Source organism: Hibiscus syriacus, unplaced genomic scaffold (assembly GCF_006381635.1).
Source record: "Hibiscus syriacus cultivar Baekdansim isolate YM2019G1 unplaced genomic scaffold, ASM638163v2 tig00001120_pilon, whole genome shotgun sequence".
NCBI classification, from domain to species: Eukaryota; Viridiplantae; Streptophyta; class Magnoliopsida; order Malvales; family Malvaceae; genus Hibiscus; species Hibiscus syriacus.
In genome coordinates, this window is record NW_024061845.1 from 489,064 (window position 1) to 516,178 (window position 27,115).

At 36.4% G+C, this 27,115-nt stretch overlaps 2 protein-coding genes across 2 annotated transcripts; one reads left to right on the forward strand and one right to left on the reverse strand.

The window, feature by feature from the left end:
• Positions 1-487: 487 nt before the first annotated feature.
• On the reverse strand, positions 488-20,000 carry LOC120121532 (ATP-dependent zinc metalloprotease FTSH 12, chloroplastic-like). The gene is made up of 19 exons (XM_039140870.1): positions 19,593-20,000; positions 19,165-19,349; positions 18,174-18,400; positions 17,545-17,822; positions 16,053-16,130; positions 15,720-15,962; positions 15,501-15,641; positions 15,245-15,412; positions 14,202-14,314; positions 5,234-5,450; positions 3,970-4,041; positions 3,617-3,736; positions 3,078-3,194; positions 2,786-2,962; positions 2,263-2,382; positions 2,106-2,180; positions 1,380-1,487; positions 976-1,056; positions 488-633 (listed from the first exon to the last, which is right to left on the reverse strand). Exons 1-19 carry the CDS (start codon positions 19,989-19,991, stop codon positions 556-558), a joined length of 2,997 nt encoding a protein of 998 aa, XP_038996801.1. The 5' UTR covers positions 19,992-20,000; the 3' UTR covers positions 488-555.
• Positions 20,001-22,073: 2,073 nt separating this feature from the next.
• LOC120120188 lies at positions 22,074-25,743 on the forward strand. The gene is made up of 4 exons (XM_039139872.1): positions 22,074-22,148; positions 22,224-22,507; positions 22,606-22,680; positions 25,518-25,743. The coding sequence occupies exons 2-4, from the start codon at positions 22,248-22,250 to the stop codon at positions 25,741-25,743; spliced, it is 561 nt and encodes a 186-aa protein (XP_038995803.1). The 5' UTR covers positions 22,074-22,148; positions 22,224-22,247.
• The last annotated feature ends 1,372 nt before the right edge of the window (positions 25,744-27,115 follow it).

A 27,115-nucleotide genomic window follows, 5' to 3' on the forward strand; every position in this document is an offset into this window, starting at 1 on the left:
TCTGCATATAAATTGCTCTAAAGAAAAGGAATCACAAGTAAACCTGAATGGAAATAGACGAACTATTCAGAAAAAATAAAATAAAATACTATTACAGTTCAGGAAAACAATTATGAAGCTTTGCTTCATTGAAGACCATAGCTGAATTCATGGATTTCCACCTTCCTTTGTTGAAATAAACTGCTTTATAAAAACTTCAACACAGCTGAATTATGACGCCATTGCCGGCAAGCCGACGAGTACTGAGACTTTGAACTCAGTTTTAGCAATACAGACTCCAATGTGTCGAAAAGTTTAACTGCAACTCATCTTAGCAATTATGAAAGCTACAATGGACTTCAAGAAAATTATTGAATCATGACAAGCAAGCTTTCACAAGGGGCAGAGGCCTTTATGCATGTAATAACTCAAGCAACCATCAAAATTCCAAGGTTAAGGGACATGACTATTGAAACTTGGGAGGTGGGGCTAGATATCTACTAGCTGCTTGATATCCCAACAACAAAAAACAACCGTAAGAGTTGCATGCCGGGATTTTTCTAAATCTAGGGACCATTAGCATCTGTGAAGGGGAGCAGGATACATGTCCAGAGGTTGATATCGTAAGCGATCATTATGAGGCAAAGGTCCCTCCTGTGTATTTTAACAAGAAAGTACATTAAGAACAAGGTAAAGAATATTTATTTCGCTAGACAACTTAGTTGTTAGACAAAGGGACAGCACGCAGTTTCGACAAAAAGACGAATAAAATGCATAAACAACTCGGACAGACTATATCCAAAATGATAAATCCAGTAAGGGTTGGAAAGTTTTTTCACCACAAAAGTTGATGGTTTAAGGAATGTGTCCGTACAAAGACTGCACTAGATATGCTAAAAGAACTAAACTAAATCTCGGTTGTTAAAAAATTCTCTGTCCTTACATTCTCAAAGGTGTAATGAAACATAATAGTTGTTGAAATGCAAATAAAAATACCTCATCCAAGTTGATCTGGAATGGTTTGACAAAGTCCTCGAACATCACTGGAGAGAGTCCCTTAATTTTCTCCTCAACTTCCTACAAGAAAAAACAATTCAAGATTAGCAGGGAGCATGACACAAACCCCAAGCCGAGTTATAGGAGCTCCATAGGAGATACATAGCCAATAATGGATGCCAAAACTAAAGAATTGCTAAGGTATGGATGTAATCTCCCAACCTTAATTATGTTCTATTGAGATGAACAACATTTATAAAAGATGATTCCAAACTTGAAAGGGTTCAACTGAATATGATCTATCCTAAGAGTTTATTTTAAGTTAAACACTTATCATTGACAAACCATAAGCAAAACATACATTAATTCAACTAATATATGGAATAGTAGTACTTTTAGCATACCAATCCTGTTATCCTTGACTTTTCCAACAGTTCGTTTGCAATCATATCCAGTATGTGCCTGTTGTCTTTCAAAGCATTTATTGCAAGCTCTTCAGTCTCTTCAATGTACTGCATGAACTCCAAGCATCATAATTTCAGTTGAAGTTAAAATGTTGGAAAATTAAACAGTCTTTCAGCTCTATACTTAAAGGGGGGGGGGGATCAGCTCCTGCTTAACAAACAAAAATCCCACACACAAATAACTTAAAGGCATGCACATATTTTATTGAGATTTATCGAAGGGGCCAAATATCTATTTTGAAGTGAAACCAATTTGTTGGGAAAAACTAGATTATGTCCCTAGTATGGTAGTAGAATGCAATTTTACGTGTTAATCCACAATCAGATATAAGAGTGAGATTTCCCCCCAAATGCCAAAATTCCTACTTTCAGGTAAATTTAAGACAGTTCATCAGGTAATCATGTGATTAAACTCCAACAGAGGTTCATATCGGTCCTACGTGAATATCACAACAGAAAAAATATATTTGCAATTAAACCTCTCTTCTTTGTAACAGAAAGAAAGATATTTCACTATATTTTGTTCTTGACCAATGGGAATCAGATTAAAAAGAACCAGATATTTGTTACTACTATGCAGACAGTAGCACCCATTACTAATAGACTAATGGTAGGTTATCACAATAGCAAACAACAGTTATAAAAGACAGAGCAAGCTAAAATTACCCGAGTCAACTCTCGAGTAAACAGCTCAGAGACTTCAGGTGTCATATTGGCAGGAATTACATGAGGATCATCCCACTAGCACAACAAAGGAGGGTAAAATAATTAGTTAAAAAGAAATAGGATGTTCGTATAAAAATTTACAACTTGAGATTTATACCCTATATTTTATTAATTCACCATCTGAGCTATCCGGTCGATCTAACAGCCCCACTCTTTTGGTTAGTTGAGTTAGCCCTAACCTTGCATTTTGTGGACTGATCACCATTTCCCTTGCAATCTGAAGAGATACATTGAGTGAGAAAAACAAGATCTGCAGGTTACTTCTCATATAAAAAACAAAGATATAGGTCAAGTTAAGACACCTCGAAATGGAATTAGCTTAGATACTTTCACCCTTAAAAAGGAAATATGATGTAAAAATAAGGTGCTTCTATAAAATATACTCCTATCGAAAGCTAAGCTAGTATTTCAGACATGATTTCTTGGAGAAGAGAACTAAGTCAAAATTGCCTTCTTAATGCCTGAAAGGTGAGTTGCGAAAATGTAAAATGCCATGAGGCTAACAAAGTTCAATAGCAAAAGTTAGAGACTAAATGGGAGAACAAGAGTAATATTTGTTAAATGAGCAATGGATTTAAGTAAACTGTGATATCAAAAAGCAAATGCATTAAGGCAATAACCTTTGTTATCTTTTCCAAATCATCCCTTCCACCATCAGTTATGTCATCACCAAACACAACGAGTTCAGAACAACGTCCACCGTGAGCTACCACCATTTGCATTTTCATGTAGCCAAATGTTGTATAACCTTGGTCTACCATGTCCTCACGGGGGTAGAATACGGATATTGCAGTTTCCTACTCATGTTGGGAAAGAGTTAAAAAAAGGATAAAACAACAAAAAGGGAAATACAAATGAAAAATCCATAACAAGCCATCAAATAGAAACCAATTTTTGAAACAACATTTGTACCTTGCCGCCAGGCAGGAGCTGAGAAAATGCATGCCAATCAAATCGAGGAAACAAGTGAGCTAAAACTATGTGACCAGCTTCATGAACAGCCAAAAGTCTCTTCTTTTCAAAAGATACCTATATTACATTAACTGCAAGTCAGAAAAATAAGCTACAACGTCCTTTTGTACATGATGATCAACAAATTCCCAATAATCAATGGGATGTAACTTAAAAGAGAAATACTATTTCTTCCACACTCCTCTACTACTCTCCACCAAATGGTTACACTAGGAGATTCTCATAAAACTTGAAAATCATTTTTCCCCTATTCTTTTGTTAAATGCTTTTAGTGCTAGCCAGTCTCAGGCTTCTACTAGGAGATTTTTCCAGAAATTTTATAACCAGTGACAATATCTCTACATGTAAAATATGTACCTTTGGAACCGAAAATAGCAAAATCAATCTTCTGAAAGTTTGTGGCATATTAAAACAAAACAAAAACAGTTGCAAATTTCAATCTATAGTACTAATTCAAAATAGTAGATTACAGCACATACACTTGCTTCACATTTCTGTTGCTCTTCCTCTGTAAGGAGTACACCCATACCTTCAAGCAACTGTTTATCTAACACATCAATAATATCTCGCTGGAAGATCTTGGAATGCCCTTTTCTCACCTGCAATAAGATTTAAATGTAACAGAAACCCAAGGCCTAAGGAAACAACAAAAAATAACTTTCGCTCAGATCGCCTTAGAGATCACCACAGTAGTCCAAAGATTTCCAACCTAGCTTCAGCGCTGGGAAGCATGGATACAAACAGACATGGGGAAGTGGCACGTTGCAACAGACGTGTGGTTCATAGATGTGTCAGAATTTATTTTTTTATTAATGATAAAATGAGTACTTACAGACATTATTGCTGCTTCATTAACAAGATTCCGGATATCTGCCCCAGAAAAACCAACCGTGCGAAATACAAGCTGTGGGATGGGACAAGATGAGACACAATTAGCCCAAAACCAGATTAGTCCTTTGTCTTTCAAACTCAAAAACTTAGCGTGTCTAATTGAAAACTGATTACCATATTGTGCACACTACTGCACCAAAAATGAGGCACTCCATTTCTCTAACAGCACAGCACATATTTTCTCTCCTCATTCTTACATTTATTTTAAAATTTTATTAATTCAAATTATTTGTCTATTTCCCTATAAGCAGAGTGTGGATTGTGCAGAGGTCCAGCCATATACCTATGGGGTCTTTTTAAAACTACAATAATATAAGCAAGTAGCAGAAAACAAATTTTGCTCAATCAAATTATATGGCTAACTTTTATTTCTCAAAAACGATGACATAAAGATATGCTTGTTTTCTTGTCCCTTTCACTAAAGTGAAGCAACACGACCACCCAAATAAGTTGACAGATATAAATTGATAAAAACAGCTGTCTGACTTATAAATACTTAAAAAATGTTGACATAATAGACATTTTTCAAAGTTCTTCTTAGTGGGGTAGATGCAGAAGATAGAACTCTATAAAATACAGCAGAATCTTTCCAACTGAAAGAAAAAATGATGATTATGTATTGAGTTATTGCCAGGTTCAATAAAGTGAAAGAAAGAGTAATTTCGTAAAGTTGCTAACTACTAATGCTTGTCCCCTTTTTAATTATTTAGAAGGCAGCTGTCATTGCCCTCTCAACTTATTTCACAAAGGAAAAAAAACCAGGTTAGAGAATCTTGTAACCTAACCGAACATGAAGATTCTAGGTATAGGTTGACCAATCTCAGCATCTTTTGAACCCATTCTTGAGCATGTCAAGAGGTGTGAATTGTTATGAAGACTGATCCATATTTCAGGAAGGCAGAACTGGGGTACAAGGTTAAGAAAATGACATCAAGTGCATAATTGTTGGATAATAGAGCTTGCTAGTGGATTAAGTTAAGCGGTATTATATTTAACATCAGATAAGTTTTACATGCAATGATGACGACGTTAACAAAATGCTATTTATTTGCCAATGGCAGACATTTTATCTCTTCAATCTATAGATGCATGATACATGAAAAGAGAGTTAACATGAACTAGACCAAGTTTAAAAAAAAACATGAATATGAATAGACCAATCACTATACATAGACACATGCTCAAATTACATTGAATTAACTTACCTGTTCAAAGTTCACATCTTCAGCTAGCAGCTTTCCTGCACTATGCACACCAAATATTTGCACTCGTTGCTTTGCATCTGGCAAACCAATGTATAGACGGCGATCAATACGTCCAGCACGAACAAATTCGAGGTCCAATTCATCTGGTCTATTGGTGGCACAGATAAATATCACTGCTTGTCTGAGTGAAAACCGATCAACACCAGTTTTCTCCTTCCTATATGACGTAGAGCTTAATAAGAAACTAATTTGCAAGTATGAAAAGGCCTAAGAAGAGAAGTTTAGTCTGCAAAGTGAACAGAACAACAAAATATGGATCTCCTTTCAATAACTAAAGATATCGCCATTTTAGGATTCAAACTGAGTTGATCTTGACAAGGTGCTACCCGACCCGACCCGAGAAGAAAGGGTTTTCACCCGTGACCCGACCCGACCCGATGAAATTAAAGTTTCACCCGACCCGACCCGAATATATGACTTAGAAACCCGACCCGACCCGACCCGACCCGAAATAATAATAAAAAAAATTTTATTCAATGAAAACAGTGACTTAATTGAAAAAAATTATATATGGAGAGACATTATTGTAATTATCCCTAAATATATAGGATAAAATTATATATATTTTTCGGGTCGGGTCGGGTCGGATTTTTTTCACCCTAAACCCGACCCGACCTGAACAGTACATTTAAAAAAAAACCCGACCCGACCCGAACCCGAAATTTTTTTTAAAAAATCCGACCCGATCGGATCGGGTCGGGTCGGAACCCGTCGGATTCGGGTTGAGTTGCCATCCCTAGGTGCTACAGTACAACATCAAAAGAGAGTAGCAAGCCTTGTTCATGGAGTAACAAGAAAAATGTGGGGAGAAGTAAAAATAAGAGACTTTTGAACTAGAAGGTAAAAAGGAAGGAACATCAGCTGAACAAACTCTACCAAGTCAGTCTACCACCTGGAAGGCTCATAATAAATTGATCTCAGTTAAAATGGTTTGACAATCTTAGTAGAAGGGTCTCCCATCGTACGCTTAGGGAATTATTCTTAGTCCATGGTCCTGTTATGAGAGTTTTTATTCCCAACCAAACTAGAAATCCAAAATACAGATTTTCCACTTTTGCTTTTGTTCATTTTAAGAGGGAGGAAGATCTGAAGAGGGCTGTTGATGAGTTTAACGGGATTGTGATTGATGGAAGGAAGATCTCAGTTAGTCCTGCCAGATTTAAGGATGAACGTTCAAGGTCAAGGGTGGTGCTTTCTTCTTCAAACAAGGTTGCTGGTCAGATTAATGCAGAATCTTCAAAATCAAGAGAAAGAGAAAACATTAATAGAAGCAGAAGGGATGATAGAACTTATAGGGATGCTCTGTTGTCCAATGGGAATAGAAGGGGGAACAATGATCTATTGTCTGAGGATATCCAGAGGAGGAATGTCAAGAAAAATATATTTGAGATGCATATCCCATCAGAAAGTGCCAACTGGGTGAAGAGGTCGTTAACAGGGATTATCAAATACTCTTTTCAAGTTGAGTTCATTCGGAATACATTATTAAAAGAAGGCTATGATGTTCAAATTGCTAGATGGGGCTATGTCTGGAATTCTTGTGTGATAGTTCTTAAATCTCATGAGGAGATGCTAGAGTTATGGAGCAAAAAGGAAGGGGTTTTAAAACAGTGGTTTGAGCGAGTGGAACCTTTACTGAATGAAACCGGGGTACCAATGGCCTTTTGCATGGCATAATTAAAAGGGGTTCCTTTGTTATGCTGGAATGAACCCTTCTTCGACAAGTTGGCTGGTAGATGGGGCAGTGTGGTAGATATTCATGATAGTACAAGGAAAAGAGAAGACCTCACAATGGCAAGAATTTTATTGAAGGTGGAAAGTCCCTTTAATGTTCCAGAGGTGATTACTCTTGGATCGTATGGAAGATCATTAAAAGTAAGTATCAAGATTGGATCAGCTAGTGAGTATTCTAGTTCGTTTTTCAGTAATTTTCCGGTGGAGGATTCCGGCGAGATATTTTTTGAAGAAAGTATGTCTGAGGAAGATGAAGACAGATTGTTGTCAGTTCATGGGGAAGGTGAGACTTGCGCAGCAGGGAAAAATCGTCTGTCAGTGGACAATTAGATTGACCAGGGAGTGTTTCGTGTTTCTGGAGGAGCTAGTGAGGACAGACAGCTAGCAAGACTTTCCTTAGATAGGAAAGATATTAAATGTGGTCTGTCAGAAAGTCAGACTGTTGGGAATTTTAAAGTTGGTGAGTATGCAGGTTTGGGGATTAGAAGTCAAAATTATTCAGCTGATGGATCTCAGGCCCATTCTGAAGACTCTGGGCAGTCTGGGTCAAAATACTTTTCGGGTTTCATTTCTGGGCCAGCATTTACAATTAATAAGTTTGGGGAATTGGTTGAAAACCTTCATTTATCAAGAAAAAACAGGGGAGTGTCCAATGTATTGGAGACGAGCCCAATTGTAGAGAAGCCATTTAGTGCAGAAATAGAGCCCGAAGAAGAAAATTTAAGACCGATGGAACTGGTTTCAACTAACAACTCAAGGGGGAGGCAGTTACATCGCTCTAGAAGAAAGTTCACAACAGAGAGTAATGTGCTGGAAACTAGAAGTCTGAGCAGTTGCAAAAGGGTATACAACAGGTCGAGGGAAAGAAGATACTGGTATGGGGATTTGTTGAACATCTCATCTGAAACAGGGGGTGCAATAGTTAAGCAGAGGAAGCTAGATGTTGATTCCAGTACTAAAAATCAGCTTTGTTTATCAGCAGAGAACATTGCTGATGGGAGTCTTTTTCCTTATCTTGACAATGGATATGGGGGTGGGAGTGTAGAGAGGGAGATTGAAGGTTACTTTTCAGAAGGTGATTGCTTAAAGTCCAAATCTGGTTTGTTGATCAGAAGGAAGAGAAGAACTAAAAGGATTTTGTATCGAGAAGCCCTTGACCATGTGAGCATTGATACAACATCCTCCACAGCTTTTTCGATTCTATTGAAAGAAGCGGTAGAAACTTGGGAGGTTAGCAAGCTTTTGGGTGTGTCTTTTAAGGAAGGCAAAGAAGCCTTTTTGGAAAAAATCATAGCTTTAGAGAAAGGCGTGAATGGGGTGAATAAAGGTTTGGTTGATTGAGGGTTGTGTCTGTACCTATTTCCTTTTATGAAGATGACAAAGTTAGTAATATGTTCATGGAATGTTAGGGGCTTGGGGAAAAACGAAAAAAAGAGGGCTGTTCAGAATTTAGTCACCAACTTTAATCCTACTTTTCTTTGGCTGCAAGAAACTAAGACTAAGAAATTTAGAAGGTCTTTTTTTAAGAGAAGTGGAATTAATAAGCTAAAAGGAATTTTGGAATCTCCTTCAGTTGGATCAGCGGGGGGCCTGTTGTGTTGTTGGGATGACAATGTTTTTGAGCTGGAGAGTCAGTTTATTTGCAGGAGATTTATAGCTACTTTCGGTAAATTTCGGAGTAATAATTCCAGGTGTGGTTTCATCAATGTTTACGGTCCAGCAGTGAAGGAGGAGAAATCTGGTTTTTTTGAAGAATTAAGCAGTTTTCTTAGTGGACAGAATTATCCCGTTTGTGTGGGAGGGGATTTCAATGTCTATTTACAAGATGAGAAAATGGGAAGGGGTCAAAGTAGGAGTTCAATGGAGATCTTTAATGAGTTCATTCTTCATACGGGCTTGATTGATCTCCCTATGAATGGGGGTAGGTTCACTTGGTGTAATAACCAAGAGAATTCCACTTTTGTAAGATTGGACCGTTTTTTGGTTGATTGTCGCTTTCTAGAGTTGTTTCCGGGCATTTTGCAGTCTCTTCTACCAAAATCTTTGTCAGATCATAATGCTATAGTTCTGGAGAATAAAGGAGTGGACTGGGGTAGAAAACCGTTTAGATTATTCAATTATTTGATGGATGAGGAGGGTTTTGAGGATTTGGTTGTTTCTTCTATTCAGAGTGGTAAGGATAGTCAGAAGAAGGCAGGCGTTTTTAGTCTGATGAGGAACACCAAACATGCAATTAAGAAGTGGTCTGGAAACAGAGATAAGTATCCAGGAGCTTTGATTTCTGAGTTAGAGAAGAAAATTTCGTTGATAGAGGATGATATTCAACAGAAGCAAGGAGTTGTCGACAGTGAGGTATTAACAGAGTTGAAAAATTTTAGAGCAGAACTGTGGAAGCTTCACAAGATTCAGGAGCAGATCTGGTTTCAGTACTCGAGAACTAATTGGATTGTAGATGGGGATCGCAATACTAAATACTTCCATACTTGTGCTACGATTAGGAATAAAAGGAATGCTCTACTCGCTTTAAATTTCAAAGGGGAAACAGTTGAAGATCCAACTGCAATTAAGGCCATAGTTAAAGAGTATTTTTTTAAGATCTATAATGAACGAACTACGTTAGAAATTGATGATTTGAATCTGGATTTTCCCAGAATTTATTTGGAGCAGAATCAGTTCTTAGAGCAGGAGTTTTTTGAGGAGGAAGTTTGGGATGTTATGAACTCGTGGTAGTAACAAAGCTCCGGGTCCTGATGGCTTTAATCTGGGATTTTTCAAGAGGTTTTGGCAGGTCCTTAAGGTAGATATTATGAAATTCTTTCATAATTTTTACTTGGGGAAGGAATGGGAACATGGAGTCAATCACACATTCATCACTCTTATTCCTAAGATTTCAAACATTGGTGGTCTGGACGATTTTAGACCTATAAGCCTAGTTGGTGGATTGCATAAGATACTCTCTAAATGTCTGTCAAGAAGACTTAGGAGCTGCATTTCAGATTTGATCAGTCCAAGTCAATTCGCTTTTATCCCCGGTCGACAAATCCTGGACTGTTCTCTTATAGCCAATGAAGGGATTGACTTTTGGAGGAAGAATGGTTTAAAAGGTTGTGTTTTTAAGGCTGATTTCAAGAAGGCATATGATACTCTTGACTGGCCTATTTTGTTCAGAATAATGAAGGAAATGGGCTTTGGTTCTAGATGGATAGGTTGGATTTCGAAATGTATCACATTAGCAACTGTTTCAGTTTTGGTGAACGAGGTTCCTACCGAGGAAATTCCAATGGCGAGGGGCCTTCGGCAGGGCTGTTCCTTGTCTCCATTGTTGTTCAATATAGTTGGGGAACTCTTGAATCTATTAATACTGAAGGCTGTTTCAGGAGGGCTTTTTTCGGGTTTGGTCATTAGAAAAGAGGAGAGGAATTTTAATTTAACTCATTTGCAATTTGCTGACGACCTTATTATGTTCTGTGGGGCGTCGAAAAAACAGATCTTGAATGTAAAGAGGGTGCTTCGGGTGTTTGAGATTATTTCTGGTCTTCAGCTGAATTTAAAGAAGTGTAAATTATTTGGGGTGAACTTAAAGGAAGAGGAAATTAAGGATTGGGCAGCTATAATTGGATGTTCAGTGGACTCTTTTCCCTCAGAATATTTGGGACTCCCTCTAGGTCCACATAGGAACTCCAACATTCTATGGGATCCAGTGGTTCAAAGCTTTAATAAGAGGTTAGCGGGCTGGAAAGGCTCCTCTCTGTCACTGGCAGGCAAGCTAGTTCTAATTAAATCAGTTCTAAGCTCTCTCCCTATATACTTTTTGTCAATGTTCAAGGTTCCAGCTTCAGTTTACAAGACTCTAAATTCTATTATGTCAAATTTTTTATGGGGTGGTGGAGATGGGAAAAAGAAGATACATTGGGTAAGCTGGTCCGACGTTTGTAAACCAAAAATTGAAGGAGGCTTGGGGGTTCCTAATTTAAATGTGGTGAATAGGGCACTTTTGGAAAAGTGGGCTTGGAGGTTTGCTATTGAGAGGGAGGCGGTTTGGAGGGAAATGCTCTGCATCAAATATAAATTGGACCCTTCCTTGATGCAGATCGACAGTAAAGTTTCTCCTAAATTTTCTTGGATGTGGAGAGATATGGTGAGTAATCATTATAAAGCTGATTCGTTGGATTGTAGTATCAGAGGTAAATATAGCTATAAAATTGGTAATGGGAGGAACATTCGGTTTTGGCAAGACAATTGGGCAATGGATCATCCTTTGATGGTATTGTTCCCTAGACTATTTTCTATTGCAGTGAATAAAGCAGGAAGATTATTTCAGTTTGGGGAGTTCAGTTTGGGGAGTTCAGTTCAGGGGGTTGGATTTGGAACGTTCAACTGAGGAGAGAGTTGAATGACTGGGAATTTGAGCAATGGGCAAATTTGATGGCTGTTATCTCTGATTTTTCTATTTCTGCTGATGTCGCTGATGGACTGTTTTGGAAGGGGAATGGAGAAGGGGTTTTCACTGTGAAATCATGTGTCAATCTATCTTTTTCGGGTTCTCCCGATTCGGAGGAAGCTAAATTTTGGAAGTCTAATGTTTGGAGGGGTCTGTTGCCTCCAAGAGTAGAGACTTTTCTTTGGCAAGTTATCTTAAAAAAGTTGGCAGTGAAGACAGCTTTGGTTAAGAGAGGTGTTCAGGGCATAAATGATACTTTGTGTTCTTTTTGTAATCTAGAAGAAGAGTCTTCATCGCATTTATTTTTTTCCTGTTCGGTTGCTTGGCCAATTTGGATGAAATTCTTGGGCTATTGGAATTTTCAATCCGTTTTTCATGCAGATGCTAAAAGATTCTTATTGGCTTGGAATGACTTGAAGACCAACTCTCTTATCTGGTCATTTATCCCTGGAATTTTCTTTCTAGCAAGGCGCAGGCTTGCTTCATGGTTTCTAGCTAAGGAAACTCATATTACTATTTCCAAGGATGATCTTATTGCTGACCCTTCCTTAGTGGATTCCTACTCGTCCCATTCTAATCGGATTTCAACCGTGTTTCCTTGGTCCCCTCCTCCAAAAGGTTTTATTAAACTTAATGTGGATGCGACTACTTCGAGTGATTGGAAGAGGAGTGGTTTAGGTGGTATTTTGAAAGACATGTCTGGTTCGATTCTTGGCTCCTTCAAAGAGCCTGCTGGTCCGGGGGCCCCAACTTTAATGGAATTGAAGGCTATCCTAAAGGGTTTAGATTTTTATGAATATATTTGTCATAGGTTTAAAGATAGATTGATTATTGAGAGTGATAGTAAGGTGGCAGTTGGCTGGGTTAAGGATGTGGTCTCTTGTCCTGTTGTTTATGTTCAAATTGTTAAAGACATTATTCAAAAGCTTAGTGTTTTTGAAGGTTTTATTAGTTGGGTTAGTAGGACAGCCAATATAGAGGCGGATGTCCTAGCTAAGGCTGGTATTGGTTGAATTATGTTCTGTTAAGGGCTGTTTCTTTCTGCTTTTGTATATCTTGAGGGAGATTAGTTTGTATTACTTTGTTATATTTGAGTTTAATGAAATCCTAGGGCACTCTTTTCCTCCTTCTGCGGATTAAGGATTTATGCTCTTTCTAACAATAAGTGGGGAAAAGTTTCAGAGTTTGGCAATTTCATGAGTAATAAATGGATTTGGAACATTCAAACGAGAAGAAATCTCTGTGATTGGGAGATGGATTACTGGATCCGATTGATGTCATTACTGGAGAATGTTGGCCTTTCTGATTCGGTGGATGATTTTCTGGCGTGGTCAGGGAAGGGAGATGGATTGTTCACCGCTAAATCTTGCAGGTTGACCCTTTCTTCCAACTCAGGGGGTAGCCTCAGTTGGAAAAGGTTTGTTTGGTCAGGTTTGGCTCCGCCTAGAGTTGAAACTTTTCTCTGGCAGGTTTCTCATCAAAGACTGGCAGTTAGAACGGAGTTGATAAGGAGAGGTGTTACTTTGGAGGAGGTCTCTTGTCCGTTGTGTGCGAAACAAGAGGAAACAGTTCAGCATTTGTTCATATCGTGTCTGGTTGCATGGGACCTATGGAGCAGTTTCTGGAGGTTATGGGGAGTCTCGTCAGTTTTGCCTAAAGATCCAGTTTCTTTGTTGTCTTCATGGTCGGACTTAAGGCCAAAGTCAATAATATGGAGCTTTATACCGGGGGTAGTTATATGGTCATTATGGAAGGCTAGAAACTTGGTGGTTTTTGATGATTGGAAACTGGATAGACCTTCTCTTTTCTTCATATGCAGATTTAGATTGGTTAAATGGTTCCTAGCTAAGTACCCGAACGTTATCATTCAGGTTGACTCTCTTGTTGGGGACCCTACACTAGCTGACAAGCATCAGACTAGGGAACCTAAAAGGAATAAGGTTCAGGGATGGCTTCCTCCTCCACTTCATTTTTTCAAAGTTAACATTGATGGGGCAGTTAGTGGGGATGGGCTGCTGAGGGGAATTGGGGGCATTTTAAGAGACTCGGAAAGGAAAATTCTTGGGTCTTTCTCGCACGCTGTTGGTCTAGGTCCTCCTCCACTTGCTGAGCTGAAAGCCATTGAGAAAGGCATTGACTTATTTCTCTCGTCGGAATGGGCGATGAAAGGAAGGTTAATTATTGAGAGTGATTGTAAGTCAGTGGTGGATTGGATTTTGCTGCCGACATCATCTCCTCGGTTTCTTAGGTTGTTGGTTCAAAAAATTGCTACCCTAGTCTTGGAGAGGGAGATCATTGTAAGACTTATTCCGAGGAGCAACAATTGTGAGGCTGACACTTTAGCTAAACAGGGAATTGGATGAATTTTTATAATTGCCTTAGAGGGTTTTCAGTAGGGTCTTGTTTTATTGAGGTTGTTGGAACTGTGATAGTTTTGCTATTGTTTATGAGAGGTATGGTCGTATAGGGGGTTTGTTTAAGTGTTCTGTAAATTTTATGGTTTTGTTAGTCTGTCTTCTGGTTGTATATTATGTTCTGTGCCATTGATCAATAAAATCCTAAGGCACTCTTTTTCTCCCTCCGCTGATTAAGGAACTTTCCCAAAAGATCCATTAATCAAGAAGGGGGTTAATGAGGCCTATAATTCCTATCAAAAATAAATAAATCCGAAGGCAAACAAATAGCTAGAGGAACAAATGCTGGCATATGCATGAGGTAAACTAGTACACATACTCCCCATCAAGCTGGGCGATGAGTGCTTCAAATGTTGCCCTTCTGCGAGGATCCTTTCTTGCATGCCTTCCAGCAATGGCATCAATTTCATCAACAAACACAAATGCAGGTGCCTAGAACAAAAGAAATATATATGAAATTCTCGTAAGTGGAAAACAGCTAGACCCAAAGTAAGAAAATCAATAGTTATTACAAGGAAAATAGAACAATAATGCCGGTATATTGGAACAGCTACTTGAAAGGCGGAATAACAACGTGTAAGCACCCAGCAAGCAAAATTATGAATACAGAAGATAAATTCCACTGCAGCATTTGGTTTTATGTATCCATAGTATTCAACTAAGTCATAGGAATGCCAACAATGGGAGAATTAGATTCTCCTAAATGTTTTCCAACAGAACCTTTAGAATTGAAAGTGCTCATGGACCTTAAAAGATCTGGAAACAACTGTCTGAAAACTTAAAGAGAAAAAAGTAAACTTTCTGACACCATTATTTGCGCCAATAAATCAGGGAAAAGGAACCTTGTAACCTTTAATGAAGGATGGTCAGTTGACTATGATTGATGTCCCTACTTCCTAACATGAAAGCTGTTTTCATTGGTATTATAGCAGCCATCCCCTTTTCATTAATGAAATTACATTCTTCCATGGAAAAGGGGGAGTGAGTGTAGAAAGTCATACAGGCATGAAAAGAAGAAAAAAGTACATTCAATTTCCAACAACAATCTTACTAATCTTTGGAGGTTTTACTATCAAAATGCTCAAGAAATTATTACTAAATTTTATGAAACCTTCTTATCTCTTATCCAAAGACTTATAAAGGGCAAAACACATTTATAATTATCCATCAACAATAATTGATCATATGCTGCAATTCCGTTTTTCTTTTAGTAACTGAGACTACTAAGTGGTTATGATGCTCCAAAATGTAAATACTAAATAAACAAATGAGTCACACCAAACTCTAAATCTACCACTGGAAAACAACAAATTTTCAAAAAAGAAAAAATGAAAAGGGAGAGTAATGAAGAAGAAGGCTTACATTTCTCCTTGCTATAGAAAACATCTCATTGATCCTAGCTGCACCACTTTTTTCACTATCTGTAAACTCTGCACCAGAAGCAAAAACAAAAGGCAACCCACTTTCTTTTGCTAGAGTTCTAGCAAAAAGTGTTTTGCCAGTCCCAGGAGGTCCAGAGAGAAGAACACCCTGTCATGACACATCAACGACATGCTTACCTCATTGTCCAATCAACTATAGAAGACTGAGAAAACATCTATCGAGTATAAAAGTTTACCCTAACAAACTGAACGCCTTTTTCATAGTATTGCATAGGATTCCCCATATAAATCATCAGCTCATCAAGAAGATCCCAAACATCACCGCCCAATACCACTTCTTTATACATGGATTTTGTTTCACCAACATCTCCAACAGGCTGAATAAGTGCAGAAGGCAATCAGAATATAAGGATGTGAAGAAGGGGAGAGACAAAAGGGAAACCTGAAAATTTTACCAGGATGAAGTTTTCCGCATAAGCCATATCAAATAGTTGGTTATACTTTTTGTAAAGAAAGCGCTTAGAGGTGACATGAAGAAGCATTGCAGACTCCCTAATAAGCCATAAAATTAATAACCCAGGAATAAGTGCAATCAGAACTTTCATAAAATAATGGATCTGCCGCTTCTGGAGGAGGTCTACTTCAACTCCAGAATTTGAGATAACCTCAAATAAGTGAGGATCAAGGGGAATATCAACCTGCAATATGGTGACAGCAACAAGATATTTTATGAAAAGGATATATATGACCCTGTTTCCTAAGCAACATTAAAGAAAAAATGTTCTTACAATATATTCTAATGGAAAGCCTTCTTTCATTGTAACATACAATCTTTTCAAGTCCTCTGTGAAGACAACAGCAGCAACCTGTTTTTAAAAAGAATGCACTATCAAAACTTTCTCCATTGCTATTCTGGTATCCCACAAAAACCATAAAGAGAATTGTTTCAACAACAAAATTATGTTAGTGCCATGAACTTAAACCCCTGAATTTCAAACCACAGTGTATCTACTCCCTTCCTTTTATGTTGGATTTTCACTATTTCTAAAATTTAGAGGAATCCTATATAACCATCTAAATCCTCTGACCTAAAGAGTAAATAAGGGGAATATGCTTATAATGATTTGTGTGCAAAGTGCAAGCGTATTTGTGATGCTCATGCCTATATGCATACATGACAGAGGCACACACGTGTCTGTATACAAATATATATGTGCAGAGACACCACATATATAAAGGTTGCAAGTACCATACTGATAAACATTCCATTTATATAAAAAAAGCGGTCCACACTAGTATAATGTATTTCAATATATCATTTCAGTTTCACGATATATATAATGAAAAATATTCCGAACATATTTGCTTATATGCATGAAAATGAAAACATGAAATTTAACTCAAATTGCTTAATTGAGAAAAGTTTGAACAATTTTAATAATTGAGAGAATATACATGATGATGTTCATTGATTATAACAATACCAACATTGTAAATTAACACGTATCATAGTCCTCTAAACAATTAAAAAAGTACTTAAAATTGTTCAAAAGTGAAAAATATGCTCCCAAATAATACCATAGCACCTAGAGGATAAAATTGGGAGTGAAAATTGCAGCTGTTAATTTGTAGAAGAAGAAACCCATAAAATGCTAATTTTAAAGACAGAACACGAAGCACAGTTGGGTGTAAGCACAAAAGGTCTATGTTTTGTCATGTATGACCAGTTGACCAGTGGCATTTATTGACCCATTCTGTCTATGTTTCTGCAGTATCAGTTTTAATGTTGGTATTCTTTCCTTATGAGATTTCATTTTGCAAATCTCTCAACAGCTCCTTAGCTTTCTGAGAAGAAAATTGAAGTAATTTTACCACTCTACAACAAAAATCTCTACCTAAATATTTCCTGATGTTTGTGCCTTTTGGTACTGTAAAGCAGCTGCTCGTTAGTGATTTTATGAGATTTATAGCAACAAATTTTGCAAAAGGAAAAAACACACAAGAGATTTGTGCTCATTGAAACATGCCAATACAATGCAAAGAACTGAGAGTACCTAAAGCAGATGGAATTTACCAGAATGTACTCTCATAAATACAACTATGATATTTATATGTGTGTATGTATTTGAGGGTAACAATACGAAATTCACCAATGAAATACAGAATAAACTCCATCTAGTGCAGGAGGAAAACAATAAAAAAAATACTTAAGCAATGAAATGCAAGAAGTATATTAGTTATTTCCCCAAAAGTGTAAGAATAGATGGTACACCAGCTTACCTCAGAGGAATCAAGTTTTTGAAGAAAATAAGTGTAAGGTAACTTAGGACGATATCGCCACCATCTCTTAGATATCCATAGAGCTCTAGTTCCTTGTGTTTCTGTTACCTTTTCAACTACATCCTTGCGGAGGCTATTTTCCACCTCTTTCATGTCAAATTCAACTACATACTTGGCATTTATAGAATCTAATTGCTCAGATAACTTTTCCTTTTTGAGGATCTCTTTCCATGCTTGTAGCCTGTCACGCCATGTTCCCATACTATCCGGAACTTCACCTGCAAGGGCAAGAATCAATAAAACAGGGCGTCACTGAACACCAGGAGAGAATACTGAATCATTATAGACAGGTAAAATGCAAGCCAAATCCCCCACAAACCCATATGACTTAAAAAAAACATCTGTTATAAATCAACCACAAATTATACCTGACATGCAAAAAATGCTAAAGCAGGAAGCAAGTTATTACTTATACAGGAGATGAAATAAAGCAATATACTAGAGTGAAAATCTCCAGTGAAATAAGAGAAGACTCAATATAAAAGGCATGGAAACTTTCTTGCATAAAAGCAAATAAAACCCTTGCTTTAATTATTGATGGCTATGTACATGCATACACTTTAACTGACCCGAAATGCCCAAGTCTTTTCTCAGCTCCTCCTTTTCTTCAGCATTCAATCTTGCATCACTGTCAATAATTTGTTTCACATTCTCCTTAGAAGGCTCTGGATCATCATCCCACGCAATTTCTCCAACATAAGAACTGTCATGAATAAGCATTCCATTCGGTCCTTCGATAAATTTCTTCAATTTGAGGCCTTTGGGTGTTGTCTTCCTCCATAAACCCTTCTTAAACCTGTAGTTACATGAAAGCTAGAGAATATAAGAATTAAAGTTGGAAAGGCCTCCATGATGCCAAATCTCTGTGTTGGTTTACCATTTTCAATGTATGTATCACAAGAAAGAACACAAGTTAAAAAAGTTTGGGGGACAATAGAAACATAAAATAAACATAGATTATAGACACATGTGAGTATATAGGCCAAACAAATACTTGATAATAAACCAGCAGTAAACTAACCAAGAGATTCGGGGGCCAGGGCTACTTGTTACTCAAAAACACTAGCAATAGACAAAATTATTGGAATCGTCTTATGAGCAGAAGATATCACTTGCATAACCTTCAAGAATTTAGAAATTAAAGCACAACACATTGTTTTTAACACAACAAATCACATTATTCCACAATCCCATACTGAGTATCTAGACCTTTACTGAGAATGACACTGTGCGTTGTCTGAAATTGAATTCATAGACAGACATTGAGCAACATTTGTATAATAAGAAGATTGATATTTTTTAATCGCCCTGCAAACACATGAAAGTAACCAACTTACTCCAAAAACAAGAAAATAAACAAACAATAAGCAGCAAAATCTAAAAGGCTAACAATTATGAAAATTAAATAGGAGGCAATCAAATCGTCCATTAAAACTTGAACTTATACGCTGGTTGGTAAATCATGCAGCAAACCACAACTAGATAGTCATGTCTGGTATATCATTAGAATGAAGAAATTACTAAACTGCATTTGCAAGAAAAAAAAAGAAATGCATTTACTTTCTAATATTACTTGGAGAGGGCTCAGGAATCAATGCCTCCATATAAGCCTCTGTTAATTGTTTTCTTTCTCGATCTTGCAGAGGAGCTCGCACGACAGCATACAATTTTTGACAAGAAATTATTACAACAAAAATATATAGGAACAAGGCAGTAATCCGCTTGATATCCCAATTTTTAAAATCCTGCAAAACAATTAACCAACTATCAGCTTTAAAACAATGAAATGGTTGATAAAAAATAGAAAAGCAGAAAGCTACAATGAACTGGTGCACAATGAGCTATATCCTGAAACTAAACTTCCATGGCGCAATTCCCAACCTCTATTAAAGATTCTTACACTAATTTTAATTTGTAATTCATTAGACACACGCACACATTAAGAAAAATGCAATAATCAAATGGTAAAAATAAACAAACTAGCTAACCTTCCAACGCTCCCACTGATTCCAGCTAACAAACTCGGGGAGCAACTCGGTCCTGAACCGATTGAATTCACCCTCGCCCTTCCTGAAACCTTGGTTAACTCGACCCACCAACTTACCAATCCTCACATTCGCCTCATCCAAATCAAACCCAGTTTCCTTCTTAACCGACTCCCCAAATTTGGACCAGAACTTCTCAGGGTCGAAGCGGAGCCAGGCGAAGCCATTGGAGTCAGGCCCACCGGGATTGGCAGACGAAGAAGAAGCTCTGATTATGAGCCTGCGCCTTGTGGGGAGCTGAGAGAAAGTGAGGGCTTGAGGGGTTTTAGCGATTGACATGGGAGAAAAGAGAAGAGAGGTTTGGGCGCAGGGAAATGGAACCTCCATTTTTGTTGGTAGCATGACACTACACACTAGTGAGGAACTTAAAAATGAGGCTTATCGGCTGGGTTGAGGGTTTATCTATGCCCATTTTGGATGGACCGTTGTCTGGTCCGTTGACACGTGACTTGCAGGCGAGCATGTTAAATTTAGTTTATCAAACAAAACATCAAAATCCTTTAAAAACTCGAAAAACTATATAAATTTTTTAGGCTTAATACAAAATTATATTTTTCTAATTTAAATGTTTAAATTATTTTTCATTACATATAGTTAATATTATAAATATTATTATTTTAAATCTCAATCATAACAGTCTTTAAAAAATTCGGTTAAATGACACGTATTGAGTTTATAAGATTTTAAAAAATTTATTTAAAATAAAAACTTAAAATTATAATTAAAAACCTTAATTTTTTTCAAATATAAAAAAATTACTAAAATTTATCAAACATTAGTTATATCATCGTTGTTGTTACCATCGATCATTGCCTAGTCAACGTCACCCACTAGTAACGGATCATTGTCTCAATTTCTAAATTCTTAAACTTAAATCCTTAATGAAAGTTGATCGACCGTTTGGTCACCCATTCACCTTTAGCCATTCACCTTTAGCCATTCACGATGAGCATTTGGGAGAGATTTACCAGTGCAGGGGCTGAGGGGAAGGGGGACACGCGTGGGGGAGGGGGAATTTCTTTAAAAAATGATTTTTTTAAATAAAAAATAAAAATTTCAAAAAATATATATAAAATTTAAAATTAAATGAATGCAAAACATGTCATTTTACGAATTTTTTTTACGATAATTACTGTCGAGACATTTAAAATGAAACGTTAGGTAACTGAATTGATCGAAAAATAATTTAGGCACTTAAATAAGAAAAATGAATAGTTTTAAAACTTATTTTTATATTAAGCCATTTTTTATTTCTAAATGGGCGAGTGAAATCTATGAAGATCAAATTTGAATATCTTTAGTCAAAATTTTCATAAAATAATTTAATTTGATTTAATTCTAAATATAATTAAAATTTGTATACATATTATATATTAAAAATTATAAAGTATTATTATTAATTACTAGTTGATTTAGTGAATGAGATATTAGATTTTTTAAACAAAATCAAAATTTTGAATTCTATCGTTTGCAAAACAAATTGGAATGAGAGGGATTGTCTCTATAATAAACCTCTATGAAATTAATCAAAATAATTGATCAATAGATCATATACAACACGTAAAGTTAAAATAAATATAAAATGTTAAAATAATGGAGGATATATTATAAAATGTATATTAGTTTTATCGCAAAATGGGAAGAAAATGATAAAATGGAATGCGGATGTTGCAATCATATAGCGCTCTGTATTTCAGTGTTTCCATTCTTCACTGGACCACTACCACTCTATCACTCTCTTCCTTTTGGAATTTTTATGGGATTGCTTCACGGTCCGGTTTCTTTCTCAGATACATATATATAATCGCTTTACCAATCTTTTTGCCGTTTATTTTTTCTTCTAATCTGTTCCTCTCTGATTCTTATTGGATGTCGAATGCCGTATCTCTGTTTTTTTCTTGCCGTGGACACCACAGATAATCTAGTAAGATTTCGTCAGTCTACACGTTCATATTTCGATCAACAACGCGCTTACGTATGAATCATCAGTTTTTTTCCCATCTCGCGTTCAAACTCAAAGAAAATTTTGGTTTTGCTACTGCGTATATTTCGGGTTAAACAATTAAAGAATATACTATTCCTTTTTTTTACTTTAGAAAAAGGATTATATACAATAGCAAAAATAAAAGAAAAATAAATTATATATCAAAGTGTTGATCTGTCAGATGCAGGTAGTAATGTGGTTGATTATTGCATTAAATACAAATTTTATTTAAAAGATAAGATTAGCACGCGATTGTGAACAAGCCACGCACGGCTTGAATCTGAAAGCGTTGGGTGATCACGCGACGCTGATCACGCGATTACCTCCGTGGCGAAGGTTGTGGACTTTGCCGCCTTAGTCTCCAAGCAATTGTTTCTATAAATAGGTAAGCTGGGGCTTACATTATACCTTTGGCAGTCCTTTGCAAAAGCTAGTACAAGCTGTGTCCTTTTCTGTCGTCTCAGTATTCAAAGCATCCGTCAAAACGACATTTTATTTTGCGTAAGAAGTCAAAGGTTGTATGTATTTATTTAGAAAAAGTCATATAGTTTCTAATTAACGTGGGTTAAATTAATTACGAGGGAAACTAGAGAAAGATAACTTCAGCAAAATACATGAGGAAGAGGCTTGGAAGGTTGAAGGTGGAGATGGAAGCTATCAGTAAAGAGCAGCAAAGCATCAAGGATGAGCAGAGTCAAGTTCGAACAAAATTCAATGCGGTTGAAGAAGAATATGAACAGCTTCGCAGTGAAACTAACCGAATTATTCAACAAACGGCCAACACTCAAATTCAACTCGGTTTGATGTTCGGTATCCTCAGGGCAAGAGAAGAAGGTGATCTCGGCAAGGCTGCTCAATTAACTGGACTACTCCGGTAAACCCTGCTGTTTCCTTTCTCTTCTCAACGGATAACTTTTAATTGCAATGTTGCTTATATTATTTTCTTTTTTTTTTCTGTGAAATTATGGGCAGAGATGCTAAAGTGGAGCACCACTGCGGTAGAACATCAAATTCCATTGATCTGAAGCGCCAAACATGTCAATGCCTGTTATTGATCTGATCTTAAATCTATTTATTCATGTACTAGACGTGTACTGGTGCTAATCGTATTTAAATGTTATGAGTTTTGATTGTAACTTTTGAAATTTCTTACAATGAAGGATTGTTCCAATTATCGTGTATGCATGTTGCGACACTGTATGATATATTGACAATCAAAATCACAAAATTTTATCTGTAATCTATCCGTATTCACCAATTATAAAATATAAGATATATGATGCAAAAAAGGGAAGCTTGGTGCGCAAACTTATAAAACATTGGGGAAGATGACTTTGAATAAAATTAGATTAGATTTTATAATTTTATCTTATTACGTTTTTGTCATCTATGTAAGAACGAAGAAAATATTTTTAGAAGGGTAAATAAAACATGTTTACATGTTAAATTAAAATATCTTAATTAAATTGTTATAGTAACATACCTGAAAGTAAGTTCAGTTTTAAGAATAGTTTTAATTAAACACAATAAAATTACTTAAGTAAACCGCAATAAGAAGAGAAGTACCGATCTAGATTACTCTTGGATGAGTAATACAAGTTTATTGAGGGGTATTAGCGTTAAAAAAATGTTTTTTCAGTGGCGGATCCATTACATATTTAAGGTGGGCACGTGCCCACATTAAAATTCAAATTTTCTTCAAATAATTATATATTTTAATGGTTGTGCCCACCCTGAATTTTTTTTTTTTGGATAAACCAGATTTTTTTACCCAAAATAGCAGAGTTATGCTACAACCAAAAACCAATAAGCAGAATGAACAAAATAAACAAGATACGAAAAAACCAGTGATTGGTTATACAATTCCCCAAGCATTACAAAGGGAAAAATTAGTGCAATTTAGTCTATTAATAGGTTTCCCCCTAAGACGTATACTAACAACTTCGATAATTTCCTTGAGCAAATTGTCGTCAGTACGCGATCGGCCTTGGTACATTCTGCGATTTCATTCTTGCCACAGGAAGTAAATAAAAGCATTCCAAGAAATTTTCAAGATTGTGGTAGCAAGGGATTTCCCTTTCCACGTTAAGCACGCCCGAGAGACCATTGCTTCCCAAGTCAGAGCTGTGAAGGTCATCCCATTCAGTAGAAGAATAGATTTCCAGAGATCGACAGCCATGGGACAAAGGGAAAACAGGTGATCCCTTGTTTCATTACAGTTTTTGCAATTTACACAAATAGCAGCAGTATTTATTCCCATTTTTTGTAGCCTATCACTGGTAAGTAACCTGTTCAAAATGGCCATCCAAACGATTAGGCTATGCTTTGGGATATGCATAGGATACCAAATGAGCCTGTGCCAATGAACTTTCGGCCGCTGCATCCGAATCTTGTCCCAAATATCATTGGTGTGCAAAATACCTGAAGTAATCAGAGGATAAGCGATGGTCATCATTTTGAGAATTCGGTTGATACACCAGTTGGTATTTCTCCCAACTTCAAACTGCCAAAAGTTTTGGTGCTTAAAAACGTAATTATGGAGCCATGCCACCCAAAGAGAACCTTCGCCTGCAAGGATCTTCTTAATGAGACTATTAATGCAAGCATGTTCCAAACAAATGGAAGTGTTTTTCAGCCCTAAACCTCCTTCAGACTTTGTAGAACAAATCTGATCCCAGCTTACTCTAGCTCCTTTTGCCGATTTGTCTGCTCATTTCCAAAAGAATCTAGAGCAGAGTTGATCCACTGATTTTAAGATATAAGTTGGGAGAATTAGTTGTCGACACCAGAATTTACTGACACTAAATAAAACTGATCTGATAAGTTCGAGTCTGCCATCATAACTAAGGTTCCTAGCAGACCAGTGATGCAGCCTTTGCCTATTTCTGTCAAGCAGTGATTCGCAGTCCTTCAATGAGAGTTTACGAGTAACTAAGGGAATCCCAAGGTACCTAACAGGCAGACATCCCAATTTAAATCCAGAAATATATTTCAACTCCTCTAAAACCGTAGAAGAAATACCCACAGAGAAGAGTTCGCACTTGGTCGAATTTAAGTTAAGTCCTGAGACTTGATAAAATTGTTGAAGAACACTCAAGACACCAACCACTGATTCAACGTTTCCTTTACAAAAAATCAGTAGATCGTCTGCAAAAGAGAGATGCACCCTAAAATTTTATATGTGTCTATCTCGTATAAAAATTATATGTGATTAATATATATGTGTGTCCACCTTAAAAAATATTTATTGATTCATTATTGGTTCTCCTTAGAAATTTCAAGTTAAAACAAATGTGTTTACAGGGTGTATGCATCAATAATCAATTGACTTAAAAAATTATATAAAAAATATATTATATTGTAATCCGTCCATATTAATAAAAAAAATTAGATGATTAACACTCATGATCCATTCTTTCGATGCATTCATTGTCTTATAAGGAGATATTGATTCCCTTTTAATTGTGTTTTAGTCGTACCAATCATTAACAATCATCACAAGAGATATATTACTGCAAGTTGGTTTTACAGATGAAAGTTTCTTGCTGCAACTCACGCTACAAAATAAAATTTAATTCAAAATGTCATTTTAAGACATGATTGCATTGTTTTGGATAGAATAAAATAATATATAAGAGCTCAGTTAATTCCCTTATCATTTACTCCTGAAAGTGGAGAGCAGATTCAGATAGGTTCAATGGAAATTAAGCCACAGCTTCCACGAAATCTTTCTTCGTCCAAAACATTCGCCTTCCTCGCGAGATTTAACTAACTCATAAGGAAAGTGAACAGAAACAAACATTTGCCAAACAAATTGATGTGTATATATATATATATATATATATTTGTTTGTACGGACTTGTCTGTCATTTCTCTGTTGGCAGGTTGCTATTTTCGGCAAACAAATTGATGGATAATTCAAGGGCGGCTTTCGGGCCGTTCAACGGCACTACTCCGGCAACGGTGACCGTAATAATCTACCCCGACGACAACGGTGGATCAGCCTCCAACTCCAAGTACATATTCGGGGGAGGATTCGGAGTATCTATACTTTGGGTGGCGACTATAATATTCATGATATTAAAGATCAAAAGATGGGGTTCTGGATGAAGCGTTTCTTGCCAGGGTAGCTGCCAGATCACCTCTTCTAACTCATGTGTTATTCATTCTAAAAATAACGTTGATAACGTGTGAGAAACATAACGTTCATGATATTTTGTATGAGATTGTGAGAATGGAGGTTTATTTTTATTTTTTTGAGTATGGAACGATTATAAAATAGTATTTCTTTGAAAGATTATTAATCATTTGATAATGAACGCTTAAACATTCTTGTAAACGTCATGTTAGAATTCAAAACTTCTAGAAATAACAATCATCTATTTAATTACTTGGACCACTTAGTTCGTACAAAAATTGAAATTTTAGATATCAATGAGGAAAAATATTATGATCTATGCTAGACTTTTAAATATACTATGCTAAAATAGTAAATTTTCTATATTTAAACATTTAACAAAAATGTATAATTATTAAATAAAAAATAAACTATTTTAAAAATTAATATAAACGGCAAATTCGATTAACTATATAATTACGAACGGACTTGCATAATTTAAGGGCGTACTATTCAAATAAATCTTTGATTCAATCACACAATTCTAGAATAAATCCCTAAAGAATCGCTGTGGTCCTTGAACATCGGATCCGACTGCCCTCTTTATATAACGATGCTTGTTCCTTGTTTCAATATCAGTTACAGAACTAAAATTAAATATTGAGGGAACTCCAAAAGGCTTAGGGACCAAAGAAGCCTATTTTCCCTCTGGCTCGGTCCCTCTGCATTTTGGTTTTCGCTCCTCCAAATTTCACAAACAACTTTGCTTATAAATCTCAGTCCGTTTTAGTTTTGATTCTTCGAATCCAAGTCGATAACAATGGTGGCACACGGCATGATCAAGGAGAAGAAGAATGGTTTGAAACCAAGAGTAAAGAGTTTTAAAGTGAGAGTCGCACGATTAAAAACAGATCTGAGAAAAATCATAATGGAGGATCAAAGATGTGTAAAAGAGGAGCAAAGAATTATCAGAGATGTTAAATGTCAATGCGATGAAGTCGATTTGGAAACTCAAGTTATTGTGAAGCAATCGAGTACCAGTAAGATTCGGCTTGATATTGTGTTCAATATCGTAGGAGTTCGTCAAGACGATGACATTGAATTATAGATGCCTGCCCTCCGTAGCTGCATTAGTTCCGTTTTCTGATAAATGAAAGCTATAGGTTTTTGTTTTCTTTTAAATGTCGATATTTTTTATCGAGATTTAAATAAATGTCAATATTAATGTTCTCTTATCAGTAGTAAAAAGAGAATGTAACATTGCATTCTGTTTTGCTTCATAAACATCTATTATGTTTTTCCTATGTTTGCAGCATTAAAAAGGAAGTTTTTTAGCACGAACCAATTTATTTTAATGATTAAAGA